Source organism: Watersipora subatra, chromosome 1, assembly GCF_963576615.1.
Source record: "Watersipora subatra chromosome 1, tzWatSuba1.1, whole genome shotgun sequence".
In the NCBI taxonomy this organism is placed as follows: Eukaryota; Metazoa; Bryozoa; class Gymnolaemata; order Cheilostomatida; family Watersiporidae; genus Watersipora; species Watersipora subatra.
Genome location: NC_088708.1, coordinates 35024777 through 35043656, shown reverse-complemented (window position 1 = coordinate 35043656; position 18880 = coordinate 35024777). Strand labels below are relative to the sequence as shown.

Sequence of the window (18880 nt, the reverse complement as noted above, 5' to 3'; positions counted from 1 at the left end):
TCACTCGAACAACACGGTTGCTATGGTAGACAACTCACTGCGCATGCTTTCGTTCCATTATTTCCGCTACCGCTAAGTTTTCATTGAGGGACGGTTTGCGATTGTGGGGCGATTGACCTGACTAATGAATATAGCATTTTTCTTCCTTGGTAGCTTGCGTGTCTTAGCGAAAACGTCGCTTAAATTTGTAGTGATAATGTGTGAAAGATAGACACGTATAAAGTTAGTGTTTCCTATTCCGTTTTTACCATTAACATTTTCCTTGTTTCCACACTCGCATGCTTATATATGTAGTAAGTGCGAATGTATGGTAGTATGTGTATCAGTCACGGTTAAACTTTTAAATCGGTCTTATATCATAAAAGTGACACTAGCAAAAACGCTTATAAGGCTTTAAAATGATTCGATAGAATTAGCGTCACAAAATTAACTACGCAATTCCCAATGATGTTGCATCACAGGCCGTGTAAGCATCGATTCGATTCACCGCAAAACACCACAATTCAATTATCAACTCATTAGCTATTCTAACCTTAATGATCGATTCAATTCTCCCAAATACAACAAATTAATGCTCAATCAACTTTTACCTAAAATTAACTTGCAGTAATATATAAAAATAACGATAAACCTTAATCATTAACTTCTCTACACACATCTTCTTCATAGAACGTACTAGAGCCGATTGCGGCAAGCGGCACGCCTCATATGTTGAGCAGTTGTTAACACTAGATAATATTGTAATTTATTGCCATATTAGCAATTAATTGTTTATTGTTGATGTGATGTACAGCTTTTAAATTCACGAACAGTCTTTGGTAAAAAGCTGTTGTGATAAACAGACGTTCTTGCATATATAGTAGGAGGATCGCCTCTTCCAGCAGCTCGTGCGACAGTCGTACTAACTCGGTCCTGCATTAATTCATCATAGGTGGTAATTAATGAGTTGTGATTCTGGTCAGAGGAGAGGAGTCGCATTAGCAGATTTTGTCTACTGACCTTCCGTCTTTCACATAGTGTTTGCATATTTAAAGTATCTCAAGCTTTGGTGATGCTATCTCTTCCTTTCAGTTTACATATAAAACATAGTGCGTTGTTTTGCACCATTTCAAGTTCATGTTGTAGTAGCTTAGTAGAAGGGTCCCACACAGTAGAGGCATACTCAATATGTGGCCTGCAAAGACTAGTATATGCTAAGAGTTTGGCCTTTTCAGGAGCTTGATATAGCACACGCTTAATCATGTCTAACTGCTGTCTCGCCCTTCTGGCTTTGGAGTCTATATGTTTGTCAAACTTCAGGTTAGATTGTAGGATAACACCTAGGTATTTGGTTTCTTCAACTATTTCTAATTGTTCAGTGTCTAGGAAGTATTCAGCTGAGGGAGAGTTATTTTTGTCATTAAAAACCATGACAGAGCACTTAGATACATTAAATAGCATTTTCCATTTGTTAGCCCATGATTCCAGGGCATTAATGTTTACCTGAAATCGTTGTTTATCAGCATGGCAGTTTACGGGTTGGTATATCAAGGTGTCATCTGCAAATAAACTAATATTACAGTCAACTTGCTGGGGCAAGTCATTAATATAAACTAAAAACAGTGTGGGACCTAGCACTGATCACTGTGGAACTCCAGATGTCACAGCTAGTTCATCGGATTTATGTCCATCAACCACCACCCTTTGTTTTCTGGCCATTAGGAAGTCATGCATCCACATAAGAATTTTATCATCTATGTCAGATATACTGGATAACTTGTTCATCAAGAGTTGGTGAGGTACTTTGTCGAAGGCCTTTGCAAAGTCTAATACTACGGCATGAGTGGTGTCTCCCTGGTCGGTGCTGCGTGCAATATCATGATAAGTACTACACAGCTGAGTTTCACAAGAAAGGCCTTGCCTAAAACCATGTTGTCTACTGTGCAGTACTTTATCAAGTTTATCATTGAGGTGATGTAGAATAATGTGCTCCATGAGCTTACAAGGGATGCTTTTCAGTGAAATTGGCCAGTAGTTGTTTATTTGGCTGTATGCCCCACGCTTGTGGAGTGGTGCTACATGAGCTAATTTCCATTTGGTTGGTAACTTGGATGTTTTATATGATTCGTTATATATATATATATATATATATGTGAGACATTTGGCAGTCATTATTGAATCAATTGTAAGGTCTTCCTTTCTCAGTCCATCTGGACCTGGTGATTTTCCATTTTTTAAGCTATATAATAATTTCAATACGCCCTCATAAGTAATGGAGATGTTATCGCTATCACATTGTGTATGTTGATTAATCGGGGTAAGTTAATCTTCAGTACAAAATTGTTTATGAAAGAAACTATTGAGCAGGTTTGCACATGTAACTGGCTCTTCAGTAATGGTGTCATCATTGTCAATAAGCTTCATAGCTGGTTTGGTGGAGCTTTGCATCCATTTCAAGTGACGATAAAAAGGCTTACTATTTCCCGATTCCAGAGGTTTACATATTTTATTGTACAAGTAACTTCGTTTAATTTCTCGAAGTTTATGTTTACCAAGTCTCCGTTCTTCTTTGTAACGCTTGAGATAGAATAGGTTTGATGTTTTCTTAAACAGATTGTAGGTTTTTCTATGTTTGTTGACTAGTTTCCTAGCTTCTTTATTGAACCATAAAGGCTCTTCCTCATTTGTCTTGTGTATTATTTTGACTGGGACTGTTTTATTGACCGCATTTATTAGTTGTTCAGTAAACAGCTCCTACATTTCTTCGACATTGTGCATTACACTTAGTTTAGCTTGTGTAAGAAACAGAAGTTCCTGAAAAAGGTCAATGTCTACTTTTTGATAGAGCTTTTTTCGGTTGCATATGCACGCGCTTGTTCGATTGGCTAAGTTGTATGTCAGCAGTGATAATGTAGTGATCACTAATACCTGGAGTAATTATTTCCGCATTTATTTCTGATGGATTTGTAGTGCAGATAAGGTCTAGAGTGTTTCCTAGGACATGAGTAGAGTCATTGATAATTTGTAACAAGTTATTTTCATCTAGGAAAGACTGAAACTGCTGATGTAGTAGCTTATATTGAGTATTTGGTTTAATAATACCTTGTTTCCAGTCAAACCCTGGAAAGTTCATGTCACCAACAATCAAAATATGGTCCTGTATATTTGTTAAATACATAATTAATTGAATCTATGAATTAGTTAATCGGTCTGCCTTGATGAGGTCTATAATAGCACCCAATAGATATACAGTCTTTTATTCTTACAAAGATAACTTCAGTTTCAGGAAGTTCAATCAGCTTGGGTTGTAGTTGTTCATTTATAGCGATGAGAACACCGCCACCATTAATATTTCGATCTTTCCTATAGAAAATGAGATCTCCTCTATCGATAAGTGGTCTATTGTTAACTGTGCTGTCAATATGTGTTTCCGTTAAGCAAATTATATTATAGCCTAAAGTTAGTGATGCAATATCATGCGTTTTACCTTTGGCAGATCTGCAATTAGCTGAGAAAAGTTTTACACTACAGTGTGATTGTTGTCCACAGGTTTCAGTACTACTCATTCCCCCGTTGTTTTATTCTTTTGTTGGATATTCATACTACGAATGCGGTAACTACCTTCTTTGTTATCCTCTCTAAGTCGTTTGACTTGTTGTCTTAGTTTGTATTCTCGGTCTCGGTGTTCCTTGGTGTTGTCCACTTTGCAAAAGAATCCTTGACCTTTGAGTTGATCATTAACCCTCTTGATAAACTCCCACTTTGAATTTTCATCATTAAATTTGACTTTTATTGAGCGTGATTTGTTTTCAATTTTAGCCCCAAGTCTGAGGGCTTGTGTTGGATTTGTGGATTGAGTGAAGCAGTCCTTTTTTAAGAACTCTGTAACTTGATTTAAAGCAATTTGTTGTTATCTTTTGGCAAACCATATAGAATGGCATTCAGTTTACGAGATTCAGCATCTGATATGTCCAGTGTTTTTTGCAGAATGGTCTGGGTATTAGTGTTAACATTCAGCGTTTTTTTAATGTTATCAGAGTTGACTTTAAGAACTTCAGCATATGATTTTTCTTGCCCTTCTGACTTGGTTGCCTGATGTTCTATTTTCTCATTAAGGGATTGGATTGATAAGGTGATTTGGTCCAGTTTAGCTTCGGTTGATAATTTAGATCCTTGTTGGTTGGAATTTTGTATCACCAGTGATGGTAGGCAACCGACACAAAACCATTTCACACCTTTGTTCACAGTATCACTTTTGGTGATAAGATTGGCTTCAGATTTATTTAGGTTTTGACACCGGCTGTGGTACCACATCTTGCAGCAGTCACAGCTTATCCAGATGAATTGGCTGACATTGCTTTCTTTTTTATTGCAAGACTTACAACATTCTTCATCTTTTTTTGGAGGCATACCTGAATAGTAGGCCTATTATGGTAGCTAAGTGTTTTGGATAGTAAATTTCGGTAAGTTTGGGTAATAACTGCTCTATTTTTATACTAAATTTCGTTCAGGAAATTTGAGACACAAAATTAAGCCGCCATTCTCGCCGGAACCGGAAATCTCACCTCATGAGCTCAGTATCATTGTTATAGGTGGATGTGGATGAAATATGTTATGCATAACTAATCCGAATCCACTTGCAACATCAGTGTTAAATTTGCTTTGCCGCTGTTTTAACTGTGTTAAGTTTGTACAGTTTTGCTTGGCTTGTGGGAACTTATTTGATTATTAATGGTTCCGGTACTGATGAAGGTGTTAAGCTATTGTAAGCAATACCGATATTTACCGGTAAAAGGTTCTTCCTTATTCTATAAGTCTAGCAATTAAAATACACAACAAAATTCTAAAACAATAATATTTATGACAAAAGGTTAAAATAGTTAATGAAAGTTACATCATTACTCAAACGGTCATCCATGCTCAGCCCTGTATGACTGTGAGTCTCGTCAGTTAATGCGAGTCATGACAGTCCATAGGTGGAGAGTTTCGGCAGTTGAGATAGTGACGTAAAAGAGGTTCAGCTAATGAAGGAGAATGAGGTTTTATAGGCGGGGTAGGAAGAGGCTCCGCAGCAGGCGGAGGGGAAAGCGCTTAAGCAGGCCCTCGGGAAAGAAAGAGAGCCGTTGAAACTGTTCTCTTTTATAGATGTCTGGCATGTCGGACGGCTAGCCTGTAGGAGAAGGTTGAGTGTTAAGGTTCAATGCTCTATGTCAGGTGTGCAAAGATATCTTGTTTGCATAAGTCTTCAGCTGGTGCACGTGATCTAGACAGGTAGGTTGAAGCTCGTGACTTACTCCTGGTATCTAGGTCCTGTCTGACAGAAGGGCAGATCAGTAAGAAAGACCGGGATATGTTTTTTTCTTACGTTTTGACAAAATCTCGTAAGTTCTCACCCAACGGATCAGGGGTTCTAATTGGCAACTTTCGTCTGTTTTTGAATGCAGAATAGCGGACACATCCTGCTTTGTTAGCCGTTTCCAGCTTGCAGGAACCTTCAGTTTGTTAGCCATTGCCATCTCATAGGCCATTTCCCTGCATGGAGTCACTGTCACACTGAGAAACCTGTTCGCTAATGATACCAGGTGAAAAGCTAAGTCGTCCTCCTATCTTAGATGCACAGGCAGAATAGCCAGCTACCACGCTCCTGCCCCCACAGGCATCTCATATCTCAGTGTACCTTATCAAAGCCAAATAATTGCTCATCAGAATCACTTAATGTAAAATACAGAATAATTCACATAACAAATGAATACTCACCCAATCTGTAGATTAAGAAAAAACCTACTTGTCTAAAATATGGAATAAAAAGTCCTCTCTCATGTAATTGCATATCAAAAAGGATATGTGTAGGCCTATTTTGTAGAATGGAAAGGTTTGCAGCCCTAAAATATATGACATTTGAGGATAATGATTATAACAGTAGCTTGTAAATAGACTAAGGCCTACCGTTCAAAGTTCTGATTACATGTACAGTGCACCCTCGAGATACGATGTTAATTCGTTCCAGGGTTGGCATCGTATGGTGAAAAAATCGTATATCGGGGTATAGAGACCATTGTAATTATACAATGCAAACACCCCTGGTCAAAATCGTCAATTTTTTTTATAAAAATGTGTACATATTGACAAATAGCAACAAAATAGTATGTTAACTTTAGTAATTATAGTTACCTACAGTAACTGTATTGTATTTAGTGTATTTTAATGGTTTTGATCTGCAATAAAACGCAAAATTACAATGTGTGTACCAAATGTAGTACGTACAGTAAGGAGTTCTTGCCTTCAAAAAGTACGCATAACATAAACTTTGAATTCACTTCAAGTAAGTTTATCTTGCTAAGCCTAAACTTAAAACTAAGTTTTAGTATGTATTTTGAACTATTTTACCGAATTTCAACTTTTTATCACGAGATTTTATCCTTCAGCAGTTCCTATCTTCACTTTCACTATAAACTTAAGCCTATCTGGTTGAAACCTTTTTCAACCTAAATCAATAATGCCGAGCGATGCAGTTATAGAAAGCGGCCTCTCGCACACTTGACCATTTAATGGCTACCGAAAAGAAAAATAAAATTACATTTTCTATACTGGACATACATACCTTTGGAGTAACGGGGCTTTAGCTGGTACATGTAGCGGGTAAAGCAGAGAGGAAGCAAAATGTATCATGCTAATTATGGTGCTGTACACTTGAAAATAAATTTAAAACGTAATGAATTGGAATTTTTTAGCAGGCTAAAAGAAGTTGTCCATTCCTGTCCAATTTTTCTACTTTTTCTACGAAAACATTGATGGTGCAATGCAGAAAATTGCTAGCTAGCGCTTGTAAAAGGATCCAGAGAATGTGGTACAGTAGTTTGTCTTGTATGAAATGTGCACAAGCATCAATGTAACCATACATACAAAGTTTGTACGTATTTATACCCTATGGGGGGACAGGGCTTTAGCAAGTTTCAGAAAGTAATGTGGATGTGTCAACTATCTTGAGTAGCTAGTTATATGAGTTGCATACATACATACGATGAATTGTATTCACGTAGAAGATAACAAGCCCATAGGCAAAGACATGGTTAAACAAGAAAATATAACATAAAATCAAAAGGAAACAAATAAAATGAATAAAATATGAAAAACATGCCACACAAGAGATAAATAATATATATTATACATGCATTGTTTTAATGTACCAGTCCACATCTGTAAATTAAACACTTGAAATATTTCTGCAAATGTGGGATTTTCAGTATCTTCTACATCCTCGTCTTTACTAAATGGTTGCTCCTTTTGAATGCTGATCGCGTGCATGACTTAGCTCATTCAAATCTTCAGTCGGAAGCTCTTTTTTGTGCTTGCTTGAATGGAGTTCTTGTTTTAATAATAATTGCAAATGCTGATTGGTTGCGATCATATTCCTTGACAATGTTAATAATACGGGCCCCTTCTTCTTACTTACGACATCCAACTTTGTTGATATAGAAATCATTTTTCCTTCGTTTTGTAACGTTTGTATCGGTCTCAGATTCCATAGATAACGAATTAAATGTAGATAGTTGTAGTTATATACGTGTGCTGACTTGAAAGTTTATAGTAAAAGCTATAATAACGCTACAAAGAATATTTGCTCTAGATTGTATATTTTACACGAAATTTTCCACGCGGACATGAGAGAAGTCGATCATCGTGTCTCTTCTAAACATTCTAAGAATGTTTTCGGCAAACTATATTTCGGTGTCTTTTTTATTTCGCCATGGGTTATGAGCACACCGACGGCCAAATTTTAACTCGGGCTAAACTTTTCTCAAATTCATATGGTGAAATAAAATTGGTATAGCGAGGTGAAGATATCGCAATTTTTGACTTCGTAAGGTGAAAAAATCGTATATCAGGGTAATCGTATCTCAAGGGTGCACTGTAGTTTAATGGAACAACTTGAATGAGGGAAAATTTCCTTCAAATTGACATGTTTTACTTTCCCAAAAAGCCAAAGTATTTACCTTGTCAAAGTCATTCTTTCGATCTCATATGCTTTGACTGCCACGCTGATTTTCACATCATTTTCCTTGACTGCGTCATACGTCGCTTCCAATGATTCAGTTAGGCCCTCATTCGGTCTTTCTTTGCTTATTGCGAACAATTTCTGCAAAGAAATTTTGAAATAATAACCAAGTACATAATTAGTGATAGAATTTGAGACTTATTTTGTAGCTAAGCAAGCTTTATTGTCACCACACAGATAGAGAAGAGAGAGTCAAAGTGAATGAGTATCACTATAACATGTGATGAATCACTAACATATGATTGCCATAAAAAAGTACAAGCGACGCTAGCAAACAGTAGAGCTGGCACGGGTAGCTCGTCCGGTCTTGCCCCACCGGGTCAGAAGTGCCTGGGTCGGGCCAGCCTACCCTCGGGTCTTCTTATACAAAGACACAGATAGGTTTATGGCTAAACGAGACCAATTGTATATCGTTTTTTAAGTACGATTGAAATAGAGTCGCGCTTAGTCCTAGTGCGAAAGGACCAGGGCGAAATAAAACAAGGTGAGTCAAGACTACTATATTTTTACGTCTCCGACAATAGTTTTTGGACTATAGGTTTCACAACGTTTTTCGACAAGAAATAATCAACATGTCAGTGATCTGGAAGCTCAGGAAGAGGCCAGCCACGAAAGAGAAATACCAAGTTATCTGTACAATATGCGAAAGAAAGTTAAGCTACAAAGAAGGGTCCATCTCAATACTATTGGGGCATTTACAATGAAGGCATCCTGAGGAACTTGAAAGCGCGTCTAAGAACCTTCAATTTAGCAAAGAACAAAAGAATGACGGAGAAGAAGGTAAACAACTGACTTTAGCTGATTTTATGAGTGAAAAGTCATATAGTATATGGTCTATATATATAGGTAATATATAGGTCTGGTATATAGAAAATAATATATGGTCAGAACCATATGTCCAGGCTTGCCTTGTACTAAAAGCCAAGAAAACTTTCACAATAGGAGTACATAATTAATTTCAGATACTCCTATTATGATGGTAGTACATTCAATTATCGCTTTCTGTGAACGATGGAGTTGTGCTTTCTCATCTATAAACCAAGCCACAAAATATAATGATTGGTGTGATAATGGGTTCTTTCATTTTAGGTTATTGATGTCACAAAATTAGGCTGTAATAGAACTATCTCTTAACCTTAAATGAATAAAAAATCGTGTGTGCTGACCTGGCCCGACTCGATATTGGCTCTCATTGCTGACCCTGAGTCTGGCCCAACCCTGCATTCCTTGCTCTCGTTCCAGCTCTAGCAAACAGTTGTGTAAAAAAATAGGTCGAAAACTGAATATCAGTAATTCAGGGAGAAGGCTGCTCCTAAATGCGAGACCACCATCTGTGAACTATGAAATTACCAACAACAATTTATCTATTTCAGAGAATATAGCCTCCTGGGTTATTAAAACAGAAAAACTTTGCCCAATTCATGGGTTTTATTTTGGTACCCCTATCTGGTGGTTATATTGCTTTGTTACAATCATCTCTTGCATGCAGATATACATGGCTAGTAGAGTAATTAACTTTATAACCATATCAGTCTATCATAGGCTGCCTGATGGTAACATTATAATTGTTCATGAAAAACAAAACACCTTATGTCAGGTTGATCAATGCTCAACCTGCCCTAAAATGCAAATGATCAATCTGCCCCAATGTGCCAATTGTAGAATTTTCATAAATTATAAAATCTGCATTGAAACTAGGTATGCACTATTTTGGCATGTTACAACACGTATCTTGCTAAAAGAAATGGTAGCATATGAATGTTCAACAATGAATATTGTGCCCAGCATTTGATGCCCAGTCAGCATCAAATATGAGATCAAAAGGTGAAAAAATGCTTTAACTTTTTTACCTCATGTCTTTATCTGCTGAGTTTACCTTGACCTTTTCATTTAAGGTTTTCCAGCTTATTGAGAGGATAACTAATGAGATAAACATAATAACTGCTGCAAAAATCCAATGATCAACCTACCCCAGTCTCCCCTATATGTATACTCATTTGATTCGTTTCTATTGTTTCTTTGGCAGTTTTCTGGTGATGGTGGTTAATAGGTTCAATTGCTTAGACATCCCTATGGTACGTTCTCCATCTGGTGTTGACGCAATTTTTATGATTAATTTCTCCAATTTTGAAGTTTTTAATGGTCAGAAATATTTTATGTCCAGTGTTGAAAAATTTCGCTAACAGAAATACGTTTAAGTCGATGTTTACAATTTTTTTTAACTAAAAAAACTAAAAAAATTGGAAACTGCTGTTTTATGTAGTGACTTCTGAGTAAAGGAAAACTAACTCATTGGTTTTTATTGCGCAAAATAATAACCCAACATCTCGAATTTATTGTGGTAAAGTTTTTGGTGCGTCTTTTAACTCTGTGATTCTTGATCAATGTTTTTGTATAGATACTAAGGCAAGCCATTCATAAAGACAAAACAATAGATATAAGCATGACAATATAAGCATAAAAATAAACATACCTTTCTGGATGACTAGCATGTACATGCATAACAAAATTGCCGTACCACAATAAAAACAGCATAAGCTTATGGTTATTGCGCAGGCAAACCATAGAGCTATAATATATTATCTCGTAGTACATATTATCGACCAATAAAATATACACAGTAATAACAACGTTTTGTAGAAATGTGTGCAGCTGGAAACATTGGACTGCGCTTACATCTTCCCTTTGGCGCATATCAAATAACAGGTTGGATTACTTGGATTATATATAATTGGGCCAGTATATGAATAAATACTGTCGTTGTTTGTGCAACAAGTGATTGCATATAATGAGATTTTTCCGTGCTCTCCCAACCTCTGCATGCTGGGCTCCTCATATATCGTCATCGGTAGGATTGGTAGCAGGTCGGTTCATGTAGGGCCGTCTCGGTGGCAGGTCGATCCATTCAGTACCAACTATGCAGCAGGTCAGTCCATTTAGTTGCTGTCTTGGCAGCAATTCAGTCGACTCAGTAGTTGACCCGGCTGTGCTTCCAGCTAGGTAGAGGGCCAGCCTGTTCTCCTCTGGCCTCAGTCTGGCGTGTCTGTCCAAATCCCCAACAGCTCAAAGGTGCCAAGCCGTTCTATTAGTCTTGGTATTGCCAACCAGTCGTAATGTTTTTTCTGGGTCTGCTGTCTTGTGTCGTCACATTATATTAAATGATACCAACATTACAGGATCAGCCAGATTTACAAGTTGCTGAAGCATTGTAGCAATCAGCATACACTAAATCCAGCTAGGTGTATACAACATACAACATAATCAAAATGAGTACTTACAACATTTTATTTATTATAAATGTAGCGTATAACATCACTTCATTATAGACAGTGTTGTGTTGTATAGCAGCAGGAAAATATAGCAAAATTATTCATGAACTCAGATATTGTATTTTAAAGAAAAATATTGACAAAATGGCTGTAAAAAGAATAACATGGAATGAAAGTATTGTTTTTGTTTCTTATGAGTTAGCTAATTAGTAAGGTTTTAGGATGAGGATTACTGAAAAATTGGTTTCACAATTTTACTGCTAACGTATTTTGAGTTTTAGCCAGTTTTATACAATTTGTTGCTAGACTTGGTATAATTTTGCATGTTGTCTTGATATTTCAACATCAGGGAGGAACGTCTGCTCATCGCAGTGATCCCGAAATAGAAATTACACAATAAATTATGCAAGAACCGCGAGTAAAACACAACTAGCCAATGACACTCAACATTGTTTCAAGGACAAGTATAAAAAAAGGGCAAAATCAGGTAGAGAGAAAAGAAGGGAAGCCAGCGACATAGAGACAGCCAAAGGAATTCATCTTAGGCAGTGGCCAGTCAGGAAGCCATAAAGCCCTGAAAAGAGAGATATATATACAACCAGAGAGAGGCACAGCCAAAGAAAGAAGAGCCAAGCCAGAGGGAAGGCTATTTGAAGCCTAAGATAGCCAAGGGAGCCTGCAGCAAACAGCTTGCAGATGATCAGCTCATCTAGAAAAAAATACGCAGCAAACACAATTCCTTCAAAGAGGTTGTAAGCCAGGAAGCCATAAATCTTTAATAAAAACAGAGTTTATTCATCCCCATTTTAATAGACAGAGCTATCACTACACGCCCAGTAGACACACTCACTGAACCCTAGAATGGACATAGCAAATAGAGTTCAGTATATAAGCATACTAGCCGAATGTCCGGCGTTGCACGGGTATTAAAAACAGCTTATAAAGAGTGGCAGGTAATATAGTTGCCATTGGCTAATTTGAGTAAGCTAGTATCCGTATTGCTAAAATTACAAATAAGAGCCATGAGAGCAAGTTTTAGTGACGTTGCGCTACACACAGCTTCACTAAAGCTTGCTCGCATGTCGCTAGAGTGGCTATGCGTAATTCAAGCCAAATAATGACTCATATCGCCCAATGAATCCATTGCATGTCGTGTAGTTTATTGGGTTAACTTGTCGCCTTGCGAATGGGAGATCAAGTCTTCTGCGATACAGATTATTCATCACTAGATTTTAATGACTTTAGCTGGAAAGATAAATGACAAACTAAGATTTATGTATATATATATATTGTTGTTTTTGCTTGGGCCATTAAATATTGCTGGAATAATTGTTATTTTGACCTTTTGAAGATAAATAAAGCTTACAGGTACTTGAAAAAAACACCACGTGGTAATGTTGATTGTAGGATAATTACTTCCAGACAGTTCAAAGCCTTGTAATCCCCACACTGCTAGATATGAACATTGGTATTTGGACTCCCTATTGGCAACAGAACGATACAGTATAACTGTTATAACACATTTTCAAAATTTTTTTATAGAAGTGCCCATTTTCGTTAATCGATTGATTTCTTAAATTTTGCTTCATAGCAAACAGTCTGATTTTTGTGGCGCATAAGTGCCACTTTGTCTGTGATCAAAATTTGTCTTTGGAAAAATTGAACTCAAGCTCCAGAGGCTAATCATTACACATTACAGAACAATTTAGTATTTTTACTCAAAAGAAACAAAAACGTTGCATGTTTACATTATTATTACTGTAACAACAGAAATTTAACCAAAAAAAATTTATCATCTATTATTACATTATTATAATTATTATTACAAAGCGACGAAAAAGAACATTTCTCCCTTGACAGTCTTCGCACTTTTTGCGAGTCTTTTGGATACAATGAATGGTCACATATTTTAGCCACCAGAACATTTTGCATCCTTTCCCCATGGTTGTTTGTTATTCTTATTGCCTAAAATAAAAAAGAACAATATTGTTCTACTTCTATTCTATTGATAGGTAAAGCAACAATGAAACTGAAGTAATTTTATTTAGTTTTCTCCTAAAATATTCAGTCCAAGAAACGTAAGACACAGCCAACTACTAATAAGAATTTCTGGGATAGATGTGCATTTTTGGGTAATGATTTCACTGGTGATATAATTTAAGATGGCTTCTCGAGGAGGAAAGAGAGCTGCTGGCACAGATGGGACTGATTATATGCATAGAGAGACAATTGCTAATCACTATGCTACCAGGTAATCAATATATGTATCTTGTAAATTTGACAAGTCAAAGCATGAAATTGATTACGCAGCTTTTTGTCTTCAGTATAGATATGTCTTTCGTATGCATGAAGTGTTCCATAGAACCTTTTTGTTTCTAACATTTCAACTTACCAGATGCGTCTGTGGTAAGTTTGTGAGGTGAGCATTATGGTGGTTTATAGTGTTATTATTAGGTTTTTACTGCGCAGAATAATTGCACATAGATATTAAGCCTGGCTTTGTGTACATTAAATACTGGATACCTTGTGGCTCTCATGCAGCAGTAGGTCAGATATGTGAAAGGGCTAGTACATAACTAGTCGAGCAGCCGATCAGAGAAGCCTTACATCTGCGCAAAGGCAAAGTTCTCACTCATCAAGGGTTGCACCAGCTTCGCAGCATCACTAGTAATTGTTTTATAGAGAAAAATACTTGTGTATTTTAAAATGAAGAGAATGTATTTTCAAGTTATGTCTATAGTTTCGTTATACGGTTACAGCTATTCTTTTCTATTAGATAAGTTTTAAGAAATGGATAAATCCATGCACATTGTTAAAAAAAGGCAAATGTTGACTGAGGATGCTGTATTCGATAATGCGGCGTATGGCCCTAAACATTAAACAAGAACTGTGATATATCTACTGTTTTTATTTGTATCTGGTTTAAGTAAGGGACGATTTGACAATGGTAGCCTATTTCCCAGCTTCACATTTTAAGAGTCGTCTGTTTCAAAAAACTTTTGCATCAATTCAGTGTCAAGGTACAGCCACACGTAATGATTTTTTCATTGATTCTGACCGAAATCACGAAAGGAACGAAAAACACAAAATTATTCGGCTGAAATTCACAGAATTGTCTGAGCTGTGCGCACCGAAATCTTTGACGAAACACTTTTAATTGACTAAACAAATTATTATCGAGCACACTTCTAGAAGCTTTTAGAATTTATATAGTCCAAGGCATGTATTACGACACACAATAAAAGTACAATCGCAACGCGACATAGCATATATGATGCAACTACCTAGATTGCGCTATTGTTGATTCTTTATCGTTCAGACACTATGGCTACAAATCATTTCTTTTTTAATAATAGCAATTTTTTTAGCAGCAAGTTTCGTTGTAGAAAGGGTTGCCATCTCTAGCGCAATCAAATCAGTTGTATCGTACTTACTATGGCAAATTGCGTTAGTATTTTCTTGCGTGTCACGTTATGTGCCTCGGACTATATAAATTACAAAAGCTGCTAGAATCGCCCTCGCTAATCATTTGTTTAGCCAATTAAACGTGTTTTGTCGATGATTTCGGTAAGCATGCACAGCTATGACAATTCTATGAATTTTGGTCAAATAATTCTGTTTTTCGTTCATTTCGTGATTTCGGTGAGAATCAATGAAAATATCATTACGTGAAGCCGTACCTTAAGACATATGAGCGAGGTATTATGAATGACTAAACAAGGTTTTATAGACATGTGTGACATTACCTATTGCATGGTCAGACTAGCGGTAAGAAATGGTTTGCTGTATTTAAAGTTTTGGAACGACCTTCAGACTGTCGAAGAAATAATGTGGTGGTATTCCCACGTACCTTCATGGACGGTTTGCTGTTTTAGTTTAAACCGTTAGTTTGAGGTATATAAATTCCTCCAATGTTAGAAGAGATAATTCTAATTTGGCAAAATGTTTCCTAGGTTGGTAAATATCAAATGAACCTTAACTCTCAACGCAAAAAGATCTTGCAAAAAAGAAGCTTCTAACATCCTCGAATCTGTTTAAGGGAGTTCTAGAAGATTGTGTGATAGCTGATAGATGATAACTGAATGGTTGTGTGACACAACAACCTCCTAGCCAAGTACTCCATGTATAACTCACATCTGCTGTTGTCTAGTTTTGGTTTGTCAGCTTTTATATAATTGAATATGCTGACCTAGCATAATCTAGGCCCTAGTTTTGGAGCCTCCGTTTTACCTTGTTGTCAACTGTACATACAGTTAAGCTTAGTTACTCGGGTTGGGTTAGTACATACAGTTTAGTTTCCTAAGCGAGTAATTCGTCTATCTTCCTATACGCGATTCACGATATTCCCGTTTGTTGGTTGTCACATTTGCCATTTCTATCCATATTTTCTATATATAATTTATTCAATTAACATACATGTATAATCTAGTCCTCAAGGAATTACACTGCTACCAAATACCATTCAAGTAAAATCAGAATTTCTGGCATGCCATTGCTGTCTGCTTTTTAATAACAACATACCTGGCACATGTAGTTGCAGACATGACAAGATAAGCTGCTCGATCGGTGACCTAGGTCTGCTGAGGTCATCGATAGAGCTCAGGGTATCCTATGAAACATGTACATGTATATATCATGTATCATGAGTGAGCTTATTGGCAGCGTCAGCGGGCTTCTCTTGTACTCATTCTGACATTTAATTCTATGCTAATTAATAGCTAATCGAGCGAGTAGCTTCTCTTAGGGTAGTTAGCCATTATTTGTTAGAGAAATGCTCTCTACAGCACTCATCTGCCATCACATCACCTTAGACAGCAGCAGATCGCAACGCAGTTTTGTAGTTTTATGACAGATTCTCAGATGAATAGCGCATAACATGTAACCTGGCACTTGTATATTGATCAGCGCGTGGAAGCACTAGACATAGCTGCCCGAGTCAGCACTGCTGATGGCATCAGTATGACTAGCAGTATTGACCATTGTCTTAAGGCTTTTGAAATCATGTAAGTTCATATTGTGTTGTGTCTTCTCTAACTTAGTGTTGCAAGCGTAGCTTTACTAGCATGTGGCAAAAGCTGCTGCAATATTGTTAATATGAAAAGATTAGAATATTTTTTTAGAGTTGAGATTAAGGTGCTATATGATGGTAAGCTTGTAGATATTTCAGAAACATTTATTTGTTTATCTGTGCATGCGTTGTCATCCATGATTTTTCTTCCTTGTTTGGTTTCTAAACCCTGTCAGCTTATGCTTTTCGATAGTAAAAAGCCTCATGCTTGGAATCTCTAGGAGTACTGCCTGCCACACACAAATTTTTGATTTCCCTGTTGTAGCTCACTAAATAAAGGACGGTTGAAAGTAACGGTGATCTTTCACTGGCTGCTGTTTTTGATGATGCTGCTACGTCTAACCCCTGACCTTTGCGCAATGGTTAAAACGGAAGTACCTGTCATTATTGAATCGCTTTCTTTGCCGCCACCAAGCCTCTGGGAGCTCTCTTGGCTGCCCTCTATCATGGCTAGCATGTTTGCTCAACTCTCTCTCAAGAGAAATACGTCTTCGCTTCTCTGGCAAGCGCTATTAGGTAAATACTATGAGCGGTTTTAATACATCTATGGAGTTGTCCACTCTTTCAGTGTTACTGTACCATAAAAGTGAGAAATTTACTATAGAGACATCCAGATAAAATACAGGAAAAGTTGTCATCTTGGAAACAATTTTTATTGGTTCAGTGTTGATTTTTTATGCCAAACAATCTATAAAAAAACAACTACTTCATAGCAATAATGTAGTGATATAATTGACCTTTGACCTGATGGAATCCCTGATATGCATATACACTACATGTATGTACAACGTGAGAAAACTGTCTCTAATGCTGGCTGCAACACTTTGATTTAGACAGTTGCTTAACATCGGTCTGCTAGGACATTGTTGGGTTGGCTGAGCTTAAAACATCTCTATAACTGACACAGACCTATCATTGTTGATCTTAGTAGAAATATTTGACAGACCGCGTAAATTATTGTTTAAAAATACAGTTACACAATTAGTCCTGATGTTAGCCTAGAATGTGCGGTAACACAAATTTTGTCTTTAATGATCAAGAACTTGTTTTAGGCAATTTGGTGTTGTCTATTGGACCAGTCCTTTATGGGTTATCCGAGCAATACCCAATTGTGAGAGAGCATTTGAGGGATGGAAAAGACAGTGAGATCTCATTGTCATTTCTTTTTAGAATAGCTACCTGCTGCTGGTTGACTGTTTCTCTGCAGGTGCATGTTCTCCAAATGTATTTTATACAACAACTTCTTTCTGCTTGGTCCATTGCCAAACGAAAAATAAAATCTAGTTAGCTTTTTACTTTAAATTGTTTTGCAAATATGGTTGTACATCTAGACAGTCTCTTCATTATTGACTATAGATATTTTGCTATTATATTCAAATATAAATGATTATTATTTTGTCAAGCTCTTTAGCGCATGACCTTTGATATAACTTTTATGGTAGTTTTACTATCATGAGTGGATTATCCTATCATGCTAATCATTAACGTGGCACTCGTTTGCTGTATATGTATATTGTTGCAATACACTGAATTTAGGTCATTTTATGTTATCAGTGATATAAAAAATCCATTATAATTATTTTTCTGTGGCACAAAATGGTCTGAGGATCATGCTGATTGTCTCATCATTTCAGCAATACCTTGTCGCTATATACCTTGTCGCTATATACCTTGTCGCTATATACCTTGTCGCTATATACCTTGTCGCTATATACCTTGTCGCTATATACCTTGTCGTTATATACCTTGTCGCTATATACCTTGAAAGTGTTGCGCCTCTCAGGCTTCATGTATTTCTGCAACAATGTCGTGGCTCTAAAAGTATGGCAAATAAAATTTATTTATCGAAGAGTCTCATTGAACTTGTCAACAACCTCTATAAAGGTAATTCATTGCATACCAAATGTACTCAGTCTAAGACATGGCATGTACATCTACAAAATATCATATTGGTTGACCGTAGTTTCAAGTTTGTATGTCATACAGATTTGTCGATTATTAGTTATACCAAATGTGCTACATTCTATTCCTTTGTTGATTAGTTGATCAATAGTGACATGTGACAATAGTGACACGTGATCAATAGTGACATGTGATCAATAGTGACATGTGACAATAGTGACACGTGATCAATAGTGACATGTGCTTGATACCTTCGTTAAGAAACTCACGGCATAATTATTAAAACGAAAAGATGATAACTGCATTTGTCACAGGCTTCAACAGCTGCAGCTTGGATGCGTGAAAATGCACTGATTGGAATATTGATCTTTTTGCCATCGCATGATGTAGGATGTCATAGTCGATAACTCTTATTTTCTGTTGGCTGTGAAATCGATTCAACCCTGCTAAATTTGCTTACATAGTCGCCTTACTCAAGACCAGCAGCTTGTTTGATGCAAGAAAAGTGGTTTCATAAACATCTACTGTTTTGTACTTAGGATATTATTAATTGATCATAAATTAGGTTGAACATTGTTACATCAAAATTATCAATACTTCTATTTG

The 18880-nt window shown here is 36.7% G+C and overlaps 1 protein-coding gene across 3 annotated transcripts; it reads left to right on the top strand.

Moving 5' to 3' along the window:
• Positions 1 to 93: 93 nt before the first annotated feature.
• LOC137405913 (protein jagunal homolog 1-A-like) lies at positions 94 to 18221 on the top strand. 3 transcript variants are annotated; one of them, XM_068092380.1, is made up of 4 exons: positions 94 to 222; positions 13467 to 13555; positions 16638 to 16888; positions 17425 to 18221. In XM_068092380.1, exons 2-4 carry the CDS (start codon positions 13467 to 13469, stop codon positions 17658 to 17660), a joined length of 576 nt encoding a protein of 191 aa, XP_067948481.1. In that variant the 5' UTR covers positions 94 to 222; the 3' UTR covers positions 17661 to 18221. The 3 variants fall into 3 exon arrangements, with proteins under 3 accessions (XP_067948481.1, XP_067948489.1, XP_067948498.1); XM_068092388.1 differs by lacking the exon at positions 94 to 222 and adding an exon at positions 10639 to 10741; XM_068092397.1 differs by lacking the exons at positions 94 to 222; positions 13467 to 13555 and adding an exon at positions 15995 to 16307.
• Positions 18222 to 18880: the final 659 nt, after the last annotated feature.